The 16772-nt window shown below is 48.3% G+C and overlaps 1 protein-coding gene across 1 annotated transcript; it reads left to right on the plus strand.

The window, feature by feature from the left end:
• The first annotated feature begins 5491 nt into the window (after positions 1 to 5491).
• On the plus strand, positions 5492 to 16520 carry TMED3 (transmembrane p24 trafficking protein 3). The gene is made up of 3 exons (XM_079913163.1): positions 5492 to 5827; positions 7508 to 7756; positions 15645 to 16520. Exons 1-3 carry the CDS (start codon positions 5654 to 5656, stop codon positions 15879 to 15881), a joined length of 660 nt encoding a protein of 219 aa, XP_079769289.1. The 5' UTR covers positions 5492 to 5653; the 3' UTR covers positions 15882 to 16520.
• The last annotated feature ends 252 nt before the right edge of the window (positions 16521 to 16772 follow it).

Genomic DNA, 16772 nt, shown 5'->3' on the forward strand with positions numbered 1-16772 from the left:
TTGTGATCCAATTCCAGTAGACTGACTGTGAAAGCACAGAGTTAAAAAGCTAGCAATTTTCATCGGAGAAAAGGGTAATCATTACGCGTGAGGATTGGGGTCGGGGGAGAGGAAGAGAAGAGAAAGAAGTGAAAGGCTAGAAGAGGTCAAGGTTGATGAAATAAAAATTCACATTTTAAGGCAAGACAAGAAAAATGGAAACATCAAACCTTTTTCTCTGTCCTTTGACCTCCTTCTCCACCCCCCACTCCGGTGTGCACTGTGCAACTGCATTATATGTTAACCAGACCTCCCGAATGGCAGGAACCTTGGGAGATACTGGGCCTCACCTAATGGAAGTTCTGAGCTTAAATCCCTATGACCTATGAATGTCGCTAGTCATATTACTTGCATTCTGCCTGTTTCACAAGATTATCGTTTATTGCATTACCAAATGTGTGACGGAGCCACAGATAAAATTAATGATGATTGGGCAGTTTGCAATGATTGATCAAAATATATAGTCCTATAAGATCAACGATTGTAATAGTGTAACTCTAGATATGGAAAGAAGCAATAAGAGGGAACCATTTCCTGGACCATAACCGTAAGACAGGTGATCCAGAGGCTTTTGGCTATTGTTAACAGAGCATAGTCCAGTAATAGCATGTAAAGTGACCTATCAACAAAATCCTCACTTGACCTGGGAATGAGCATTCCTAGTGCCATGAGACAAATTGGTCACAAAATGCTTCCCAAACGTTGGCTGAAATTAAGAGTAAAAGGGGGCTTCCCTGGTGGCGCAGTGGTTGAGAGTCCGCCTGCCGATGCAGGGGACACGGGTTCGTGCCCCTGTCCGGGAAGATCCCACATGCCGCGGAGCGGCTGGGCCCGTGAGCCATGGCTGCTGAGCCTGCGCATCCGGAGCCTGTGCTCCGCAATGGGAGAGGCCACAGCAGTGAGAGGCCCGCGTACCGCAAAAAAAAAAAAAAAAAAAAAAAGAGTAAAAGGGAAGGGACTGTCAAATAAAGACTGTTGCCCACCATCTCTAGTTCTGCAAGAATCAAGTCATTCACCACTGCAGTTGCTGACCTACGACACACCCTGAAAGGAATTCAGGGTGAAGATGAGGATGAGGCACTCTGTGCTCTGGGAAAACTGACAGAACCGGCCCTCAGATAGTATCTTTAGCAGAAATTTTTTATGAACCTGGATTCTTGGATCTTCCCATACTTAGAAAAGCACTAAAATCATTAACCAAGATGTCTGCTACTGTGACTCGCAGCAACCTTCTACTGAGAAAGATGTGTGCCTGACTGCAGGTACCGCCTTTGCCAAAATCACATTTTGGCTAGCTTCCTCCTTTACCTCTTTGGAACAGTTCTCAGAACTCTTGGAGAGACTGTCTTCTGGGTTATAATACTCAGATTGGCTCGAATAAAATTTCCCATTTTTTTCTTAGATTGACTATTGATTCGATTTTTCATGGACAAGGTCTTGCCAGTGTGAACCAGTCCAAATAGCCTGATGAAAGAAGCCCACCTGGCTGTCCCTTCTGGAGTCCTCTGCCTCCTCTGGGATGATGGACCCAGAATCACAGACACTCCTGACCTAGGGCAAAAATGAATTCTCATGGGGTGAGAGGTAAGGGTCTAAATACATTTTAAAATTATCCCATTACAATTTAATCAGTACTTAATCCTTTCTTTGCTTCAGTTGGATATTGTTGCCTACCCAGTTTGATCCTCCCTTCTCCTTCCCAGTAGATCCTGATTTTATGTATGTAGTCAGTCACCCTGTATCCTTGCAGCCCTTTTGACTTCATCCCGAGCTCCAAGGGAAGCCCTGATTGGTCTGAGTTAATTATGACGATCCCCATTCTCCTTATCAGTGATTGGCTAAAGGATCCAGCCTAAGCCAATCAGTACATGACTTTCCTCTTGTCAGTGGCTTAGATCCAGATATGGGTACATGACCTAAGTTGGCCCAATTGTACTGAAGGAAAGGACATACAGGTCATGAGTGAAGGAAATATTTCTCTTCCTTCTGATAGACATGACTAAATAAACATGTTGCTCAAGCTTGTTTGTTTGGTTTGACAACCTTTTTGTGACAATAAAATAATAGAGCCTAAGAATAAAGCCAACATGCAGAGGAGGGAGTAGCCAAGAGAAAAGCAGGGAAATGGACTGGAGCCCTTATCACACTATGCCTGAAGCTGAATTCACCTCTGAACTTTCTGCTATATTCAATGGTATATTTTTTGATATATATGATATGAGTAGTATATTTTAGAATTCTATAGTCTATTTAATATAGGTTATATATCATTTAATCTAGTTGGAGTTTAAAAAATTTACTTGAAGCTAAAAGTATCTTGATATCATTCACTGATTTAAAATATCCTTGTAACATGCTAAATTCTTGCTTTTAAAATTCTTGAGTCTGTTTCTAAACTCCCTCATTTCATCCCATCCCACTTCATTCCACCCCATTCTGTTCCATTGTATTACATTCCATTGGTGTACTTGTCTTTCTGTTCCATATCAGAGCATCTATTTTAATTACTGTAGGGTTTTAACTCACTTTCACAAATGGTGAGTCACATTCATTCTCAATTCTCATTGGACAAATTATTTCATAAAATCATTTTATTAAATGTTAAAAATGTTCTGAGATTATGACTGGGATTCTTTGACATTTAGTGATTTCAGTGCAAATTAACATTTTAAAAGATTAAGTCTCCCAATGCAGAAACATGAATTGTTACTCTAAAAATTCATATCTTCATCTTTTTTATCCTTCATTTATAAAACTTACAGTGTTTAGTATTCCTACAATGAGGTACCACCTCACACCGGTCAGAATGGCCATCATTAAAAAGTCTACAAATAACAAATTCTGGAGAAGGTGTGGATAAAAGGTAACCCTCCTACACTGCTGGTGGGAATGTAAGTTGGTACAGCCACTACGGAAAACAGTATAGAGGTTCCTCAGAAAACTAAAAATAGAATTACCACATGATCCAGCAATGCCACTCCTGGGTATATACCCAGACAAAACTATAATTCAAAACGATACATGCACCCCTACATTCACAGCAGCACTATTCACAACAGCCAAAATATGGAAACAACCTAAATGTCCCTCAACAGATGAAGCGATAAAGAATATGTGGTATGTATATACAATGGAATACTACTCAGCCATAAAAAAGAATGAAATAATGCCATTTGCAGCAACATGGATGTAACTAGAGATTAGCATACTAAGTGAAGAAAGTCAGAAAGACAAATATCATATGATATCACTTAGATGTGCAATCTATAATATAGCACAAATGAACCTGTCTATAAAACAGAAACAGACTCACAGACATAGAGATCAGAATTTTTTTTAACATTTTTATTGGAGTATAATTGCTTTACAATGGTGTGTTAGATTCCGCTTTATAGCAAAGTGAATCAGCTATACATATACATATATCCCAATATCTCTCCCCTCTTGCATCTCCCTCCCACCCTCCCTATCCCACACCTCTAGGTGGACACAAACATCGAGCTGATCTCCCTGAGCCATGAGGCTGCTTCCCACTAGCCATCTATTTTACATTTGGTAGTATATATATGTCCATGCCACTCTCTCATTTTGTCCCAGCTTACCCTTCCCACTCCCCGTGTCCTCAAGTTCATTCTCTACACCTGTGTCTTTATTCCTGTGCTGCCCCTAGGTACTTCAGAACCAGTTTTTTTGTTTTTTTAGATTCCATATGTATGTGTTAGCATACGGTATTTGTTTTTCTCTTTCTCACTTACTTCACTCTGTATGATAGACTCTAGGTCCATCCATCTCACTACAAATAACTCAATCTCATTTCTTTTTATGGCTGAGTAATATTCCATTGTATATATGTGCCACATCTTCTTTATCCATTCATCTGTCGATGGACACTTAGGTTGCTTCCATGTCCTGGCTATTGTAAATAGAGCTGCAATGAACACTGTGGTACATGATTCTTTGAATTATGGTTTTCTCGGGGTATATGCCCAGTAGTGGGATTGCTGTGTCATATGGTGGTTCTATTTTTAGTTTTTTAAGGAACCTCCATACTGTTCTCCATAGTGGCTGTATCAGTTTACATTCCCATCAACAGTGCAAGAGGGTTCCCTTTTCTCCACTCCCTCTCCAGCATTTATTGCTTGTAGATTTTTTGATGATGGCCATTCTGACTGGTGTGAGGTGACACCTCATTGTAGCTTTGATTTGCATTTCTCTAATGATTAGTGATGTTGAGCATTCTTTCGTGTGTGTGTTGGCAATCTGTATATCTTCTTTGGAGAAATGTCTATTTAGGTCTTCTGCCCATTTTTGGATTGGGTTTTTTCTTGTATATTTTGGAGATTAATCCTTTGTCAGTTGCTTCATTTGCAAATATTTTCTCCCATTCGGAGGGTTGTCTTTTCATCATGTTTATGATTTCCTTTGCTGTGCAAAAGCTTTTTAAGTGACAGGACACTTCGGTCTTATCCACGTGGAGACCTATATAGGCAGTAAAACTCTTTGCTAAAATCAAGATACACCTCACCTAATGATGTTCTGAAAAAAATTCTTTACTGAGTAGCGAGACTACAATCTTTTTTTCTTTGTCTTTACCTGATCATAGTGAATATAAAACGCTATAGTAATGATTATACAAAATATCTTCTTAGGTAAATGGTAATAGATAAGACAGTAAATTAATTTATCTGCTTTCAGCGCTTTTGAGAAGTCAAAGGGAAAAAAAAAAGATTGTTTTGTCCCAGAAGAACCTTCAACTTATACAGACAACCAAGAGATACCTGAAATCCCTGAGTGAGAGACCTGTATTCGTATCTTCAGGAAGCTTCAGGAAGCTTTGTGTGTGAGCACGCCTGCCGGTTTTCCCCAGAACAGATGTAATTGTGGGGTTTCACTTACTCTCACCCATCAACCCCCCCTGCCCCGTGGCATACTTTTTCACCTTGGGAAGGGGATGGGAATGAGAAAGGGGGTGTTAATTGGGTCCCCAGAGTTTGCATATCTTTCCTCTAGCCTTCCTTGCTATTGTGGATAGTAGGTTTGGGCACACCCAGTTCTAGACCAGGAGACTGATTCTCCAGAGAAGCGTGAGACAAGTTACAGAGCCAGTCAGAAGCAGAGCCTGTACCTTGTAAAACCCCATGGGCTTCGTGCTGCTGCAGCCAGAGAGGATGGACTGCGTGGACCTGGGCCAATTCCGGGTAATCCTCAAGCCTGCGGGTCCCAGAAGATGCAGAAAACGTCTGTCGGGGATGTTGGCAGAGGGCCCTTCCGGGGAGGTGCGCGCTGGGGATGGGCGTCCCGCCTCACCTTCGCCGAGACGCCCCAGCAGAACAGCGCGGGGCGGGGGAAGGGGCGTGTCCCCTTTGCCAGCCCAGACAGCGCGCAGGCGCAACGGGCAGAAGGGGCGGGGGGAGGCCGCGGCGCTCTCTGGCCTCGGTCCCGGGACCACCCCCGAGCGCGCGGCTGCGCGCTGAGCCTCCCGCCCTCCCGGAAGCGCAGCGCCCCGCAAGCGCCACGTCTGTCCCTGCACCTTATCCCTGGTCCCCCAGCCACCGTCCCATCCGCGAGGAGCACACGCCCGAGCCGCCGCCCACGGGACTGGACCGGGAGCATCATGGGCAGCGTGGCCTCGCGCTCCGCCTGCGCGCTGCCCCTTCTGCTGCTGCTGCTGCTGCTGCAGGCGGAGCGGCCGCGGGGCGCGGAGCTCACCTTCGAGCTACCTGACAACGCCAAGCAGTGCTTCCACGAGGACGTGGAGCAGGGCGTGAAGTTCTCCCTGGATTACCAGGTGAGGCCCTGGCGCCCGGCAGCGCCTCCTCTCCCCCTTCCAGGTCTCCATTGGTCACTGGTGCGCCCCAGGCTGGAGTGGCTGGAATTAGCCAAAGAGGCTGAATGGGGCGGGAATGACCAGAGACCAGCTGACTTCCCCGCGAGGAAGTCAGAGCCCACTCGAGACAGGCCCGACTAACCAGGGCGGGAGGTAGCGCCAAAGGTGAGCTACCTGGCTGCGGATGCCCGGGGGCGGGTCCTGCATCCTGGGGAGTTGTCCTCAATGACCTGCAGGCCCCTTGACTCTAAGGAATCCATGTCTGATTAGCTGGACACAGGCTCTCTGTCCCAAGTTTTTTGGACCAGTTTGTCCCCGCCTGTACTGAAAAATGGCAGCGAGAGGAAATGGGTCCTTGGCATTATTCTTCCCTCTCTCCAGTGTTTGAAGTTAAGTTGGGGTGAGCGCGGCAAGTGATGAGAAATGGCGCTTTGGAAAGGAGGTGTCAGCGCAGGCTTTGAGCCCTGGCAGTGTGTCCAAGGAGTGGTGTTGTGGCTCCTGCCATATGGCTCAGAAAAGCTCCTAGCTCCTGCAGTCCTGGCTCCTTTGAGAGACTTCATGGCTCACAGTTAAGCGGAGCAGGTCTTGAGTGAGAGATCTGCCCCTGAGGTTTAGTGAGCAGATCTAAGAGTAGGGAGCTGAGTGGGAATTATACCCAGACCCGCGTCTGCTTGTGGACACATACTGACAGGCATTACAGAGATGAGTTGGCACGGGAAGCAGAAGTAGGGGCAGGCCATGTGGTGGGCCCTCTCTGACCAAAGCCACTAAAAGAGGCATGTGCTTGGGGACAGCACAATGTGTGATGACCTCCGAGTCACTGGTGTTGCCACTTTCACATGTCCGTGGACAGTGTGGAAATTGCAGCTGGATTAACAGGGGTCACCTAGAGACAGTCACCAAAACATGATCGTTGTGAGGATGGAGGGGGCTGAGAGGTCATCTGGTCCCTGCCAGGTCAGGAACCCCTGTTAGAGCACGTTCAGCATAAGTTTACACACCTCCAGCATTAGGAAGCTCACTAATCACAAAGCAAATTCTTCCATCTGAACAAAAGGAAATTTTAACATTTGGAAGCAGATGGAGGCCACTGACTGTGTTCTTTGATGGACCTTAGTTATAGTCATTGACCACCTCTGTGATTTTTGCCCTTTGCAGGTCTTATCTTTCCTGTGTTGAGAGTTTGAACTAATGATTCCTGAGGGCTCTCCCACCTCTGGTAATCACTGATTCTGTGAAGGCTTCAGTCTATGTTTGCTTTCCCCTTGCATTCCATCAGCAATAATATTAACGTTTACCAGACACGTTCAGCAGTTTACTTAACCTCGGGGCCTCAGTTACCTCTTCTGTAAAATGGGGAGGATTAGGCTCTTGCAGAGCAAAACTTTTGGAATCAGGCAGACATGGATTCAAGTCTTAGCCCTGTCACTTTCAAGCGGCATGACCATGGCCAGTTAACTTCAACTCTCTCAGCCTCGATGTCATCCTCTGTAAATTGGGGAGTGTCAGCCTTTAGAAGGCTGTGAAGATTAAATGAAAAAAATGTTTGTGACATGTAATCACAGTGCCTGGTCGGCCTTTGGTAAGTGGTGTTTGCCTCTCTGGTAACAGCAGACTGTGGGTGTCTTTTGTGGTTGTCAGGTCATCACTGGAGGCCACTACGACGTCGACTGCTATGTGGAGGACCCCCTGGGGAACACCATCTACAGGGAAACTAAGAAGCAGTATGACAGCTTCACACACCAGGCTGAGGTCAAGGGCGTTTATCAGTTTTGCTTCAGTAATGAGTTTTCCACCTTCTCTCACAAGACCGTCTACTTTGACTTTCAAGTGGGCGACGAGCCCCCCATTCTCCCAGACATGGGCAACAGAGTCACGGCTCTCACCCAGGTGAGTGGACGCTAACAGGCTGAGATGAACCCCCTCCCCGCCAGCCTGCTCCTCCTTGTCTGTGCCCAAGTTGCCTGATGAACAGTCACCAGCTATCCAGCTCCAGTCTGAAGTCTCAGTATTGACTCTGCCCCTCTGTTCACATCCAGTCCTACAAGACCCTATGTTCTCCTTTTGGTCTTCCTCTCCATTCTTTAACTGGATCCCTGCCATGCTTTCCTCTGGTGTTCCTGCGTTCCCGTTTAGTCTTTGACACAGCACCACTTTCAAAGTACACATAGCATATGCCTCTCTGCTGATACGATGTATCTGCATGAGAAAGACCAGTCCTCCTTTGTGTGGTATATATTAGTCAGCGTAACAACGGCTGGCTGCTATAACAAATAAACCCCAAATATCAATGGCTTAGCACAATGAAAGTTTTTTTTTTTTTTTCTCACTCAAATAATAATCCAGAGAGTGGGGATAGGGGTGGAGGACTTTCCTCCATGGAGTGACTCAGGAAGCCAGGCTCCTTCTTTCTTGTCATCTTTCTGATGTCCCTTAGGGCTTCAGAGTCCTCTGTTTCTAGCCACCAAAAGAAGGAGAGAATGATAAAGACCCATCTGCTTCTTAAAAGCCCTGGCCCAGAAGTGATGCCATCACACCCACTCATATCTCATTGTTGAGGAATAGTCCTGTGGATAGACTGGATGAAACGAAGGCGGCAAATACAGTTCAGTTGGGCAGTCAACTCCTAGCGACAAATTTCACAATCTGGAAGAGAAACGGTGACACTTTTGGAGGATGGATAGTCATCTCTGTCGCCCATGGCTGTCACAGTTAACTATAATCCGACCCCAGCCTCCTCCCTCAGTCTTCCCTCCTGCTATTTAAGCTTCTCCCTCCCTCCCATATGCAGACTCTGAGGCTAGGACTCTGTATTACCCCTGAATCCCCAGCGCCCCAGTGCCTGGGGTGTGGCACAGAATAAGAGCTCACCAAATAGTTATCAAATGACTGAGTGGCAGGACCCAGGGAAACCTGCGAGACAGGAATGACCTTCTGTGGCTGCACCTGTTCCACGCCCAAAGCCAGAGCATCTGAGTCTCCAGCAATGCCAGATTACCTTCTGGGCTGCCCTCCAAGGTGACCACAGGCTCCATTCCTCTGTGGCTTGGACCATGGGCTCATGCTCTGAGCAGTTGGAGGTTAGCACTGCACTGTCCGGTCAGTGACAGCTATCTACATATGGCTGTTGACATTTAATTAAAATTAAATTAAAAATTCCCTTCCTTGTTTGCTCCGTACCAACATTTCTAGTGTTCAGTAGTCACAAGTGGCTGGTGCCCACGCATGGGGAGTTCCACTGGACAGCAGTGCGTTTGAACTTAGCGGCATGACTGCTGCTAGAAGTTCCAGCCCAGGGTGTGTCTTCTGTGTAGGATCTTTCATAACCTATCCTCTCAGGAGGTCTGTTGGTCTTTGATGCAATAGCTTCTGTTTTGAAGATTTTATGAGTCTCCAGAAGCTGAGCTGAAGGATTTCTCTCTCTAAGCAGTGGAAAAGAAACCAGTAGAGAAAAGGCTTTGTGGGTTAACGCACTAGAGACGTTCTTTCCTGGAGCCTTAGAATTAGAGTTTGGTTTTGTTGCAGGAAGGAGTGATTGCACTTCCCCTCTTCTACATCTGGGAACCTCATCCTTCCTTCTGCCCAGCCACAAACGAGCTGTTTCCTTCTCCTTCTGTACCTCTGACCCCCCTGCCTGGTCTGTGCCTGTCTCAGACAGCTCCCCCTCGCCTGTGGTGGGCCCGTGCTCAGTCTGCACACTGTCCTGGGTGGTGGGAGTACGAGGTCAGAGGGCACTGTCCCAGCTGTCAGGAGCCCTGTGTGGAATGCGACCCTGTAAACCACGGAGCTCCAGGATGCTCTGATCAGAGCTGAGATTTAAGGGTGAGGGTTGTCAGGGGATGGACCAATTGACTCTTCCAGGAGGGTCAGGGAAGTCTTCACAGGGAGAGTTTTAGCTTAAAGCGACACTCTGGGTGCTTGCCTGGGAGTGTGTCTGGCACGGGAGGAGGAGAGGCCTCCTGGGTGGGGAGAACAGCAGGTGCAGGTGTTCAGGGCATCACTTTACTTTCCTCACCGGCCCTGATCCTATTTTGCTTGGCATGGATCCCCTTTCTACCTGCAGCTGTCTTTCTTCCCCTGAGGCTTCATCCGGCTCAGTGCTGGGCCAGAGGCTGTGTGTTCTGGCACCAGTAGCAGCCCCAGGGTGAAAGAATAGGATCCAGAGTGACCGCGTCCCGGGCCAGGGCTCCAGGCCAGAGGGACTTGTCTTCGGCCTGAGTTCCAGCATGACCAGGCTCCTGGCAGAGGACATGGGCTAGAGATGCTGCTGAGGGAGGCCAACCTTGAGGTCCCCTGGGCGTCCTGAGAGTCTGGGCAGATCCTAGCGGAGGCTGAAGGTTCCTGACAGAGGTCCAAGGTCCGGGGCTGCCTCAGTGGTGATCGAGGGAAGATGAAAGGTTTTCCTAACTCTACTCTGAGGCCAGCTCCTGCGACGCTGCCTTTGAGCTCTTGAAGAATTTAAAGAACCAAGTGCGGACTTCCCTGGCAGTCCAGTGGTTAAGACTCTGCGCTTCCATTGCAGGGGGTGCGAGTTCGATCCCTGGTTGGGGGAACTAAGATCCCATGTGCTGCGCGGCCAAAAAATAAAATAAAATAAAAAAGAGCCAAGTGCTTCTATCCGTGGTGGTCCCGATGAGGTGAGGCTGCAGGAATTTGCTGCTGGTTACAGAGTGAAGACCTGGGCATCAGCAGGTGGTAGAGATGGGATGGGATGTGGGCATGGGATGGAGGAAAGGGATGGTCCTGGGAGGGAGACAGGTCAGGGTGTCTCCAGAGACTACCTGTCATGATGGAGTGGTGCCCACGATCCCCGTGAGGTGCCCGGACACTTTGAACCAGCCAGGGCTGGAGGTCTCAGCGGGGTGAAGTTCGCACTGCAGGAGAGCTGGGGACCCATGGCCCTGGGAGAACAGGGCTCTTTGCAACAGAAGGGCCTCTGCTGGCTTCCTGCTGGGTAGGAAGCAGGCTGGCTGGGTTGCCTAACTGAAATTTTGTGGGAACAAGCTGAAGTGGTATCTTAGACTAACGCCAACAGCAGATCCCAGTGGACAGGGAAGTAGCATGTTTTTACGGTAAGGGGATGCTTCCAGGTGTCTGTGAATCTTGGTGATGTGTGGCCCTGGGGTCTCCTGTGAGGCCCGTGCCAGGTTCTAAAGGTGTCTCCTGGTTTTAGACGCCAGGAAAGCCGTAGAGTACCACCTCCTGCTCTGTTACCTCCTGAAAACTGGCTTCCTTCCCTGTCACTGATCAGATCTGAGGTGGTTCCTGTAAAGACCTCAGGCCCTCTTCATAGAAGCGCAGTGCTGGTCTCTGGCTGATGACATCTGATCCATGTCTTTGAAGTGATGCCTTGCGTGGCATATCTGATGTGTCCTCTGCCCGGGGTGTCGGCACCCGTGGTTTCTGTGTCCTCCTCCGTTTCTCTCCCCCCCACCCCCCCACCCCCACCCCCACTCCTTCTCCAGTGATTCTGGACCCTGGGAGGAGGCTGGAGGTACCAGCCTATACTGCTGAACGCCTGGGCTAGGGCTCAGGGGTCCCAGGAGCTCCCAGTTCAAGTGAGTGTAATGTACATTTTGAGTTTCTGAATGAGCTTGTGATGGAAATAAACACGGAGGGTGGAATTCTAGCCTGGAAAACCAGTGAGCCCTTCCCTAGTGTTTAAAAACAAAGCCTCTGTGTATTTATACATTCTAAACATGTGTGTATGTATGTCTGTGTGTACACATGCATATGCATGCATATACACACGGGCATGCGTGTGCGTGTATACACATGTATATGTGTATCTCTGTTCATCCCACTAATTTCAAGAACGATCTTCTCTACTTTGATACCGAGTCCCCTAAATCGCTCCCAGATCCACTCTTCTTACCCCACTTGGTGACCTTCTTAATTGAGGGCCTCGTCTTTTCTTCCCAGCAGAACTGCAGCCACCAAAGTGGTTTCCCCACCACCAGTCCGCCTCTGCATCATGGCTGGCAGGGAAGTTCTCTTAAAGTGGGATCCTTGCCTTGCCAATCTTCTGCTCACAGAGCTTCGTGTTAAAGTCTTGACTCTCAAGGCCTTTACCGTGAGCTTCCACCTACCCATGACTTCCTTCCCACATATCCCCGATGGGCTGCACATACTGGGCTCTGCATGTGCTCTTTGCTATGCTTTTCTTTCCTTTTTTTAAAAAATAAATTTATTTTATTTATTTATTTTTGGCCGCGTTGGGTCTTCGTTGCTGTGCGCGGGCTTTCTCTAGTTGCGGCGAGCGGGGGCTACTCTTCCTTGTGGTGCGCGGGCTTCTCATTGCGGTGGCTTCTCTTGTTGCGGAGCACAGGCTCTAGGCACACAGGCTTCAGTAGTTGTGGCACGCGGGCTCAGTAGTTGTGGCTCACGGGCTGTAGAGCGCAGGCTCAGTAGTTGTGGTGCACGGGCCTAGTTGCTCCGCAGCATGTGGGATCTTCCCCGACCAGGGCTCGAACCCGTGTCCGCTGCCTTGGCAGGCAGATACTTAACCATTGCGCCACCAGGGAAGCCCTGCCATGCTTTTCCTGTGTGGAATGCCTTCCCCTCATCCTCTGCCTGGTGACATGCTGCCCATCTGTCAAGGTTCAGGTTATCTCTTCCCTGTGTCAGGTACGCCTCCATCTCTGGCAGGATTAGCAGCTTTCTCTGAGGTGTTCCTACAGCTCCTCTCACCCCTCTGTTGTTAGCTCTTTTGGCACTGCAGGAAGCTGATAACATTCTCTAAATTATGACCTTCTTGGGACCCAGGACTGTGTCTGACTCATTTCACCTCTCAGTTCCTAGGGCCCCGCACAATGTCTGGAAGGCGAGTAGGCACTTAATAAATAAACATTTGAAAGAACGAATTAGTGTAGTTTGGGCTATCAGAGAAAACCGAGTATGATTTGGAATTCCTGTAGTGTCATTTTGAGAGGCGTCTCTCCTGAGTTCCCCAGCCCTACCTTCAATAACCGCGGTCTTCCGAAGATCACCAGGGTGCTATCAATATAGAACTAATGGCCTTACCAAACCTTCCTGTGTCATGGTCACAGGGAGTGACTGGAAGGGCACAGTAGGGAAGCGTCTACAAATGCCATACCTTGGTTCCACTTGGACACAGGTTTGCGTAGGTGAAGCCTGACTCCACTCTGTGACCTCTTTCCTGGTTCCTTCACAGTTTAGTCCCCTTCCTTCCTGTGTGACAGTTGACATGCCTTCATCAACTCTGGAAGCGTTACCAGGAGAGCGAGGACGGGCAATGCCACCGTCGTCTCCAGTGCAGAGGTCTGTACCCTGAGAGGTGTCCTCTGGTGGTTGGCATCTGAAGTCAGTTGTCACTTAGGAGTCCCCTTTGGAATCAACTTCTTGATGTCAGGAACCCTTCTCAGGATCATTTGTCCATTTCTCAACGTCACACATCTGTAGGTACAGACATACCTTGTTCTACTGCACTTCACAGGTGCTGTATTTTTTACAGTTGAAGGTTTTGGGCGACCCTGTGTTGTCAGATGATGGTTAGCATTTTTTTCAGCAATAAAGTATTTTCTAATTAAGGTATGTACATTGATTTTTTTTTTAGACGTAATGCTATTACAGTCTTAATGCACTACAGTATAGTGTAAACGTAACTTTTATATGCACTGGGAAACCAAAAAATCCCTGTGACTCACTTTATTGTGACATTTGCTTTATTGTGGTGGTCTGGAAACACACCAGCAGTATCTCCAAGGTATCCCTCTACACCCTACCTACCAAATGTGGGGAAGGTGAAGAAGCCCCATGCTAACTCCCGTCGCAAGAGAAGACCGTAATATAGCCCAAAAGTAGGACACGCAGGTGTCACTGAGAAAGCAGGATCAAGGTTCCCCTTGGGGGAAAAAGTGAAGCACAAACGACCTTGTTCTTGTTCTTTACGGTGGATTCTGCCCCTTGACCTGATGCCTAGTCGAGGTCCACTAATTCCATCTCGTACACAGTGACCTTGTCAGTTTGCCCTCCACGTGACATTTCACCACCTCTTCCCTATAGATCAGAATGAGGGGGTCAGCCAACATGTGCAGGGGAAACCCACACCCCTAGGAGGTAGACCAGTTGTCAGACAGAAGATGCTGCCTTGTCAACACAGAGGTTAAAGGGGAGCTTTTCTCTCCTCACGTAGTCTAGTTTAGCTCCTTGAATGGCCCAGAATCAAGAATATCTATGAAGCAAGTAAGGGCAACATCTTTTTTTGGTCATAGTCTCCCCTTTGGCGTCCAGAAACTGTTCAATTTGTGAGAGAAATGAGGGTTTCACGGGGGTCCGTCAAGGTGGTGACACAATGGTTTGGTCCCTTCTAGCTTCTTACGTTGAGCTGTATAAGTAGTTCACCTTTGGAATTTGGGAAACAAACGTCTGTTGGATGCTTATGAACTTCCGTCGCACAAGAACTTATTGTTGGGATAGAATTTGCTGGGTTTTGGATAAAATGATTGCTTTAGAGGTTGCCTGTGAGTAAGAACACATGTTCTTTCACAGGCATAATATCTTAGTTTTCTATTGCTGAGTCAATAATTACTACTAATGGCTGAAAACAACAGGCATTCATTATCTCACAGTTCTGTAGGCTCTACGCATGGGCCAGCTCAGTTGGGTTCTCTGCTCAGGGTCTCAAGGCTGAAATCAGGTTGGGTTGGCCTCTTCTCTGGAGGCTCTGGGGAGGAGTCTGCTCTCACACTCATTCAGGTGGTTGGCAGAATTTAGTTCCTTGCAGCTGTAGGACTGAGGTTCCTGTTTCCTTGTTGGCTGTTGTGCTGTCCACTCCTAGAGGCCTTTTTCTGGTCCTTGCATGTGACCTCTATCTTGAGAGCCAGCAACGGGGCACTGAATTCCTTTGAATCCAGCCTCTCTGACTTCTCCTTCAGTCACCAGCTGGAGAAAGCTCCCTGCTCTGAAGGGCTCCTGTGATTCGGTCAGGCCCACTGGATGGCCCCCCTCTCTTAAGGTCAGCTGTGACATATAACATGATCACAGGAGTGGCAGCTCATCACATTCACAGCTTCCTGGGATTGGAGCAGGGGACCTTGGTAGTGGGGGTGGGATGTATTCAGAATCCGGCATGCTACACGTAATATTTTAGCAGGTAAAGGAAGTTGTGAAGTAGTGTGCGTTACGTGTGAGTATATGCCTGTGTGTGTGCACGTTCATGTGCACACATGTCTGTCTTTGCACATGTTTGTATGTGAGTGTGGTTCTATGTACATGAGAAATGTATGTCTTCATGTGTTTCTGTGTATACATAGAAGTGTAGGCTGCGAATTTAATAGAATGAACTCAGAGTCCAACACAATTGTGGTTTACTTCACGCCCTGCCGTTCATTAGCTGTGTGACCTTGGGCAAGTCATGTAGCCTCTTTGAGCCTCAGTTTCCTCATCAGTATATGCAGTAAGCAATCAGTCAGTCCTCCTTAACATTGGGACTAATGATCCCTGCCTGTCAGGGGTATGGTGAGTATTAAATAAGAACACAGGGCAGTATTTGAAAGCATAGGCTCAGGACTCAGACAGTTGAGTTTAAATCCTGACTCTGCCATCTACTAACTGTGTGACTCTGAACAAGTTACTTAACCTCTCTGAGCCTCAGTTAGGTGTATTATGAATACAGCCGTGTCACATCCTTAGCACAGACACGTAGTTAGCATCCAGGAGAAATTACCGAGGATGTTGAAGATCACGTTTGCTGTGTGTGTGCCGGGTCCTCTTCTTCTTTTCTGAGGGTTCACAGTGACTGCTTTTCTCTTCCTAGATGGAGTCTGCCTGTGTGACCATCCACGAGGCTCTGAAGACGGTGATTGACTCCCAGACGCATTACCGGCTCCGGGAGGCCCAGGACAGGGCCCGGGCTGAGGACCTGAACAGCCGAGTCTCTTACTGGTCTGTCGGTGAGACGATCGCGCTCTTCGTGGTCAGCTTCAGCCAGGTGCTGCTGCTGAAAAGCTTCTTCACAGAAAAACGACCCGTCAGCAGGATGGTCCACTCCTAGTTGGGGCGCTCTGCTCCCAGGCCCCTCCCACCCCAGGGCGGAGCAGCTCCCTTTGGTCACAGGCTCCTGGGGCTGGTGGGTGCGACCCAGGAGCTGCCTGGAGAAGAGCACAGGGTAACACGTTCTCACCTTGCCTTCTATTCAGATGCTTGGTCCTTGTACTCCAGCAGCCAAAGCTCATAGCGCCCAGAAAGCGGAAGGCATCCAGCTGCAGCATGTGTGTAACACTGAATGCAGAAAGGGTACAATCAGGCTAGGGATTGGCCAGTGTGGGAGGGCAGGCAGGCAGCCATCCAGTGGCCTGGCTCGTAGGAGGAACCCCAAGGGCCCAGGCCTCCAGGGGGCAGCTCAGGGCTCTCTTTTTGCTCCACGACGCATGGCCTATTTGGCTTGTGTGTATCCCGCGTGGAGGAGACAGGGCCCTGTCTGGCCTTTCCTCACATGGAGCTCTCTGTACCTGTGGAAACCAGGCATTGAAGCGGCTTTGCAGAAGTCCCCATCCCAGGTGAGCCGTGGAATCAGCCCTGCGAGCAAGAACAAAATGGTAGCTGGGTGCCTTGGTTGGCTGTGTATCTCCTAGAAGGCAGGACTCTGGCTAATAAAAACTGTCTGTGAGCACCATGGAGACCTGTGCCATTATTTCTCTGCTCTAAAGGAGCTCACGGCTTAATGGGGAGCATTGGTGTGCATATAATTAATTACAGCCTAATAGAGCAAGTGATGCCTCAGAGATCTGTATGTGTAGACGTTTGTGGAGGGAGTAGTAAACAGCTCTCAGTTGAATGAAAACAGTGAAATAGGGAGTTGGTTATTTTGTGTTCTCAGACCCTAGTGCTTACTGTCAACAACTGAGTCATCATTTAATCCAAATAGAGGGGCTAAGAACAGAAA

This window comes from Stenella coeruleoalba (genome assembly GCF_951394435.1).
Source record: "Stenella coeruleoalba genome assembly, chromosome: 2".
Lineage (NCBI taxonomy): Eukaryota > Metazoa > Chordata > Mammalia > Artiodactyla > Delphinidae > Stenella > Stenella coeruleoalba.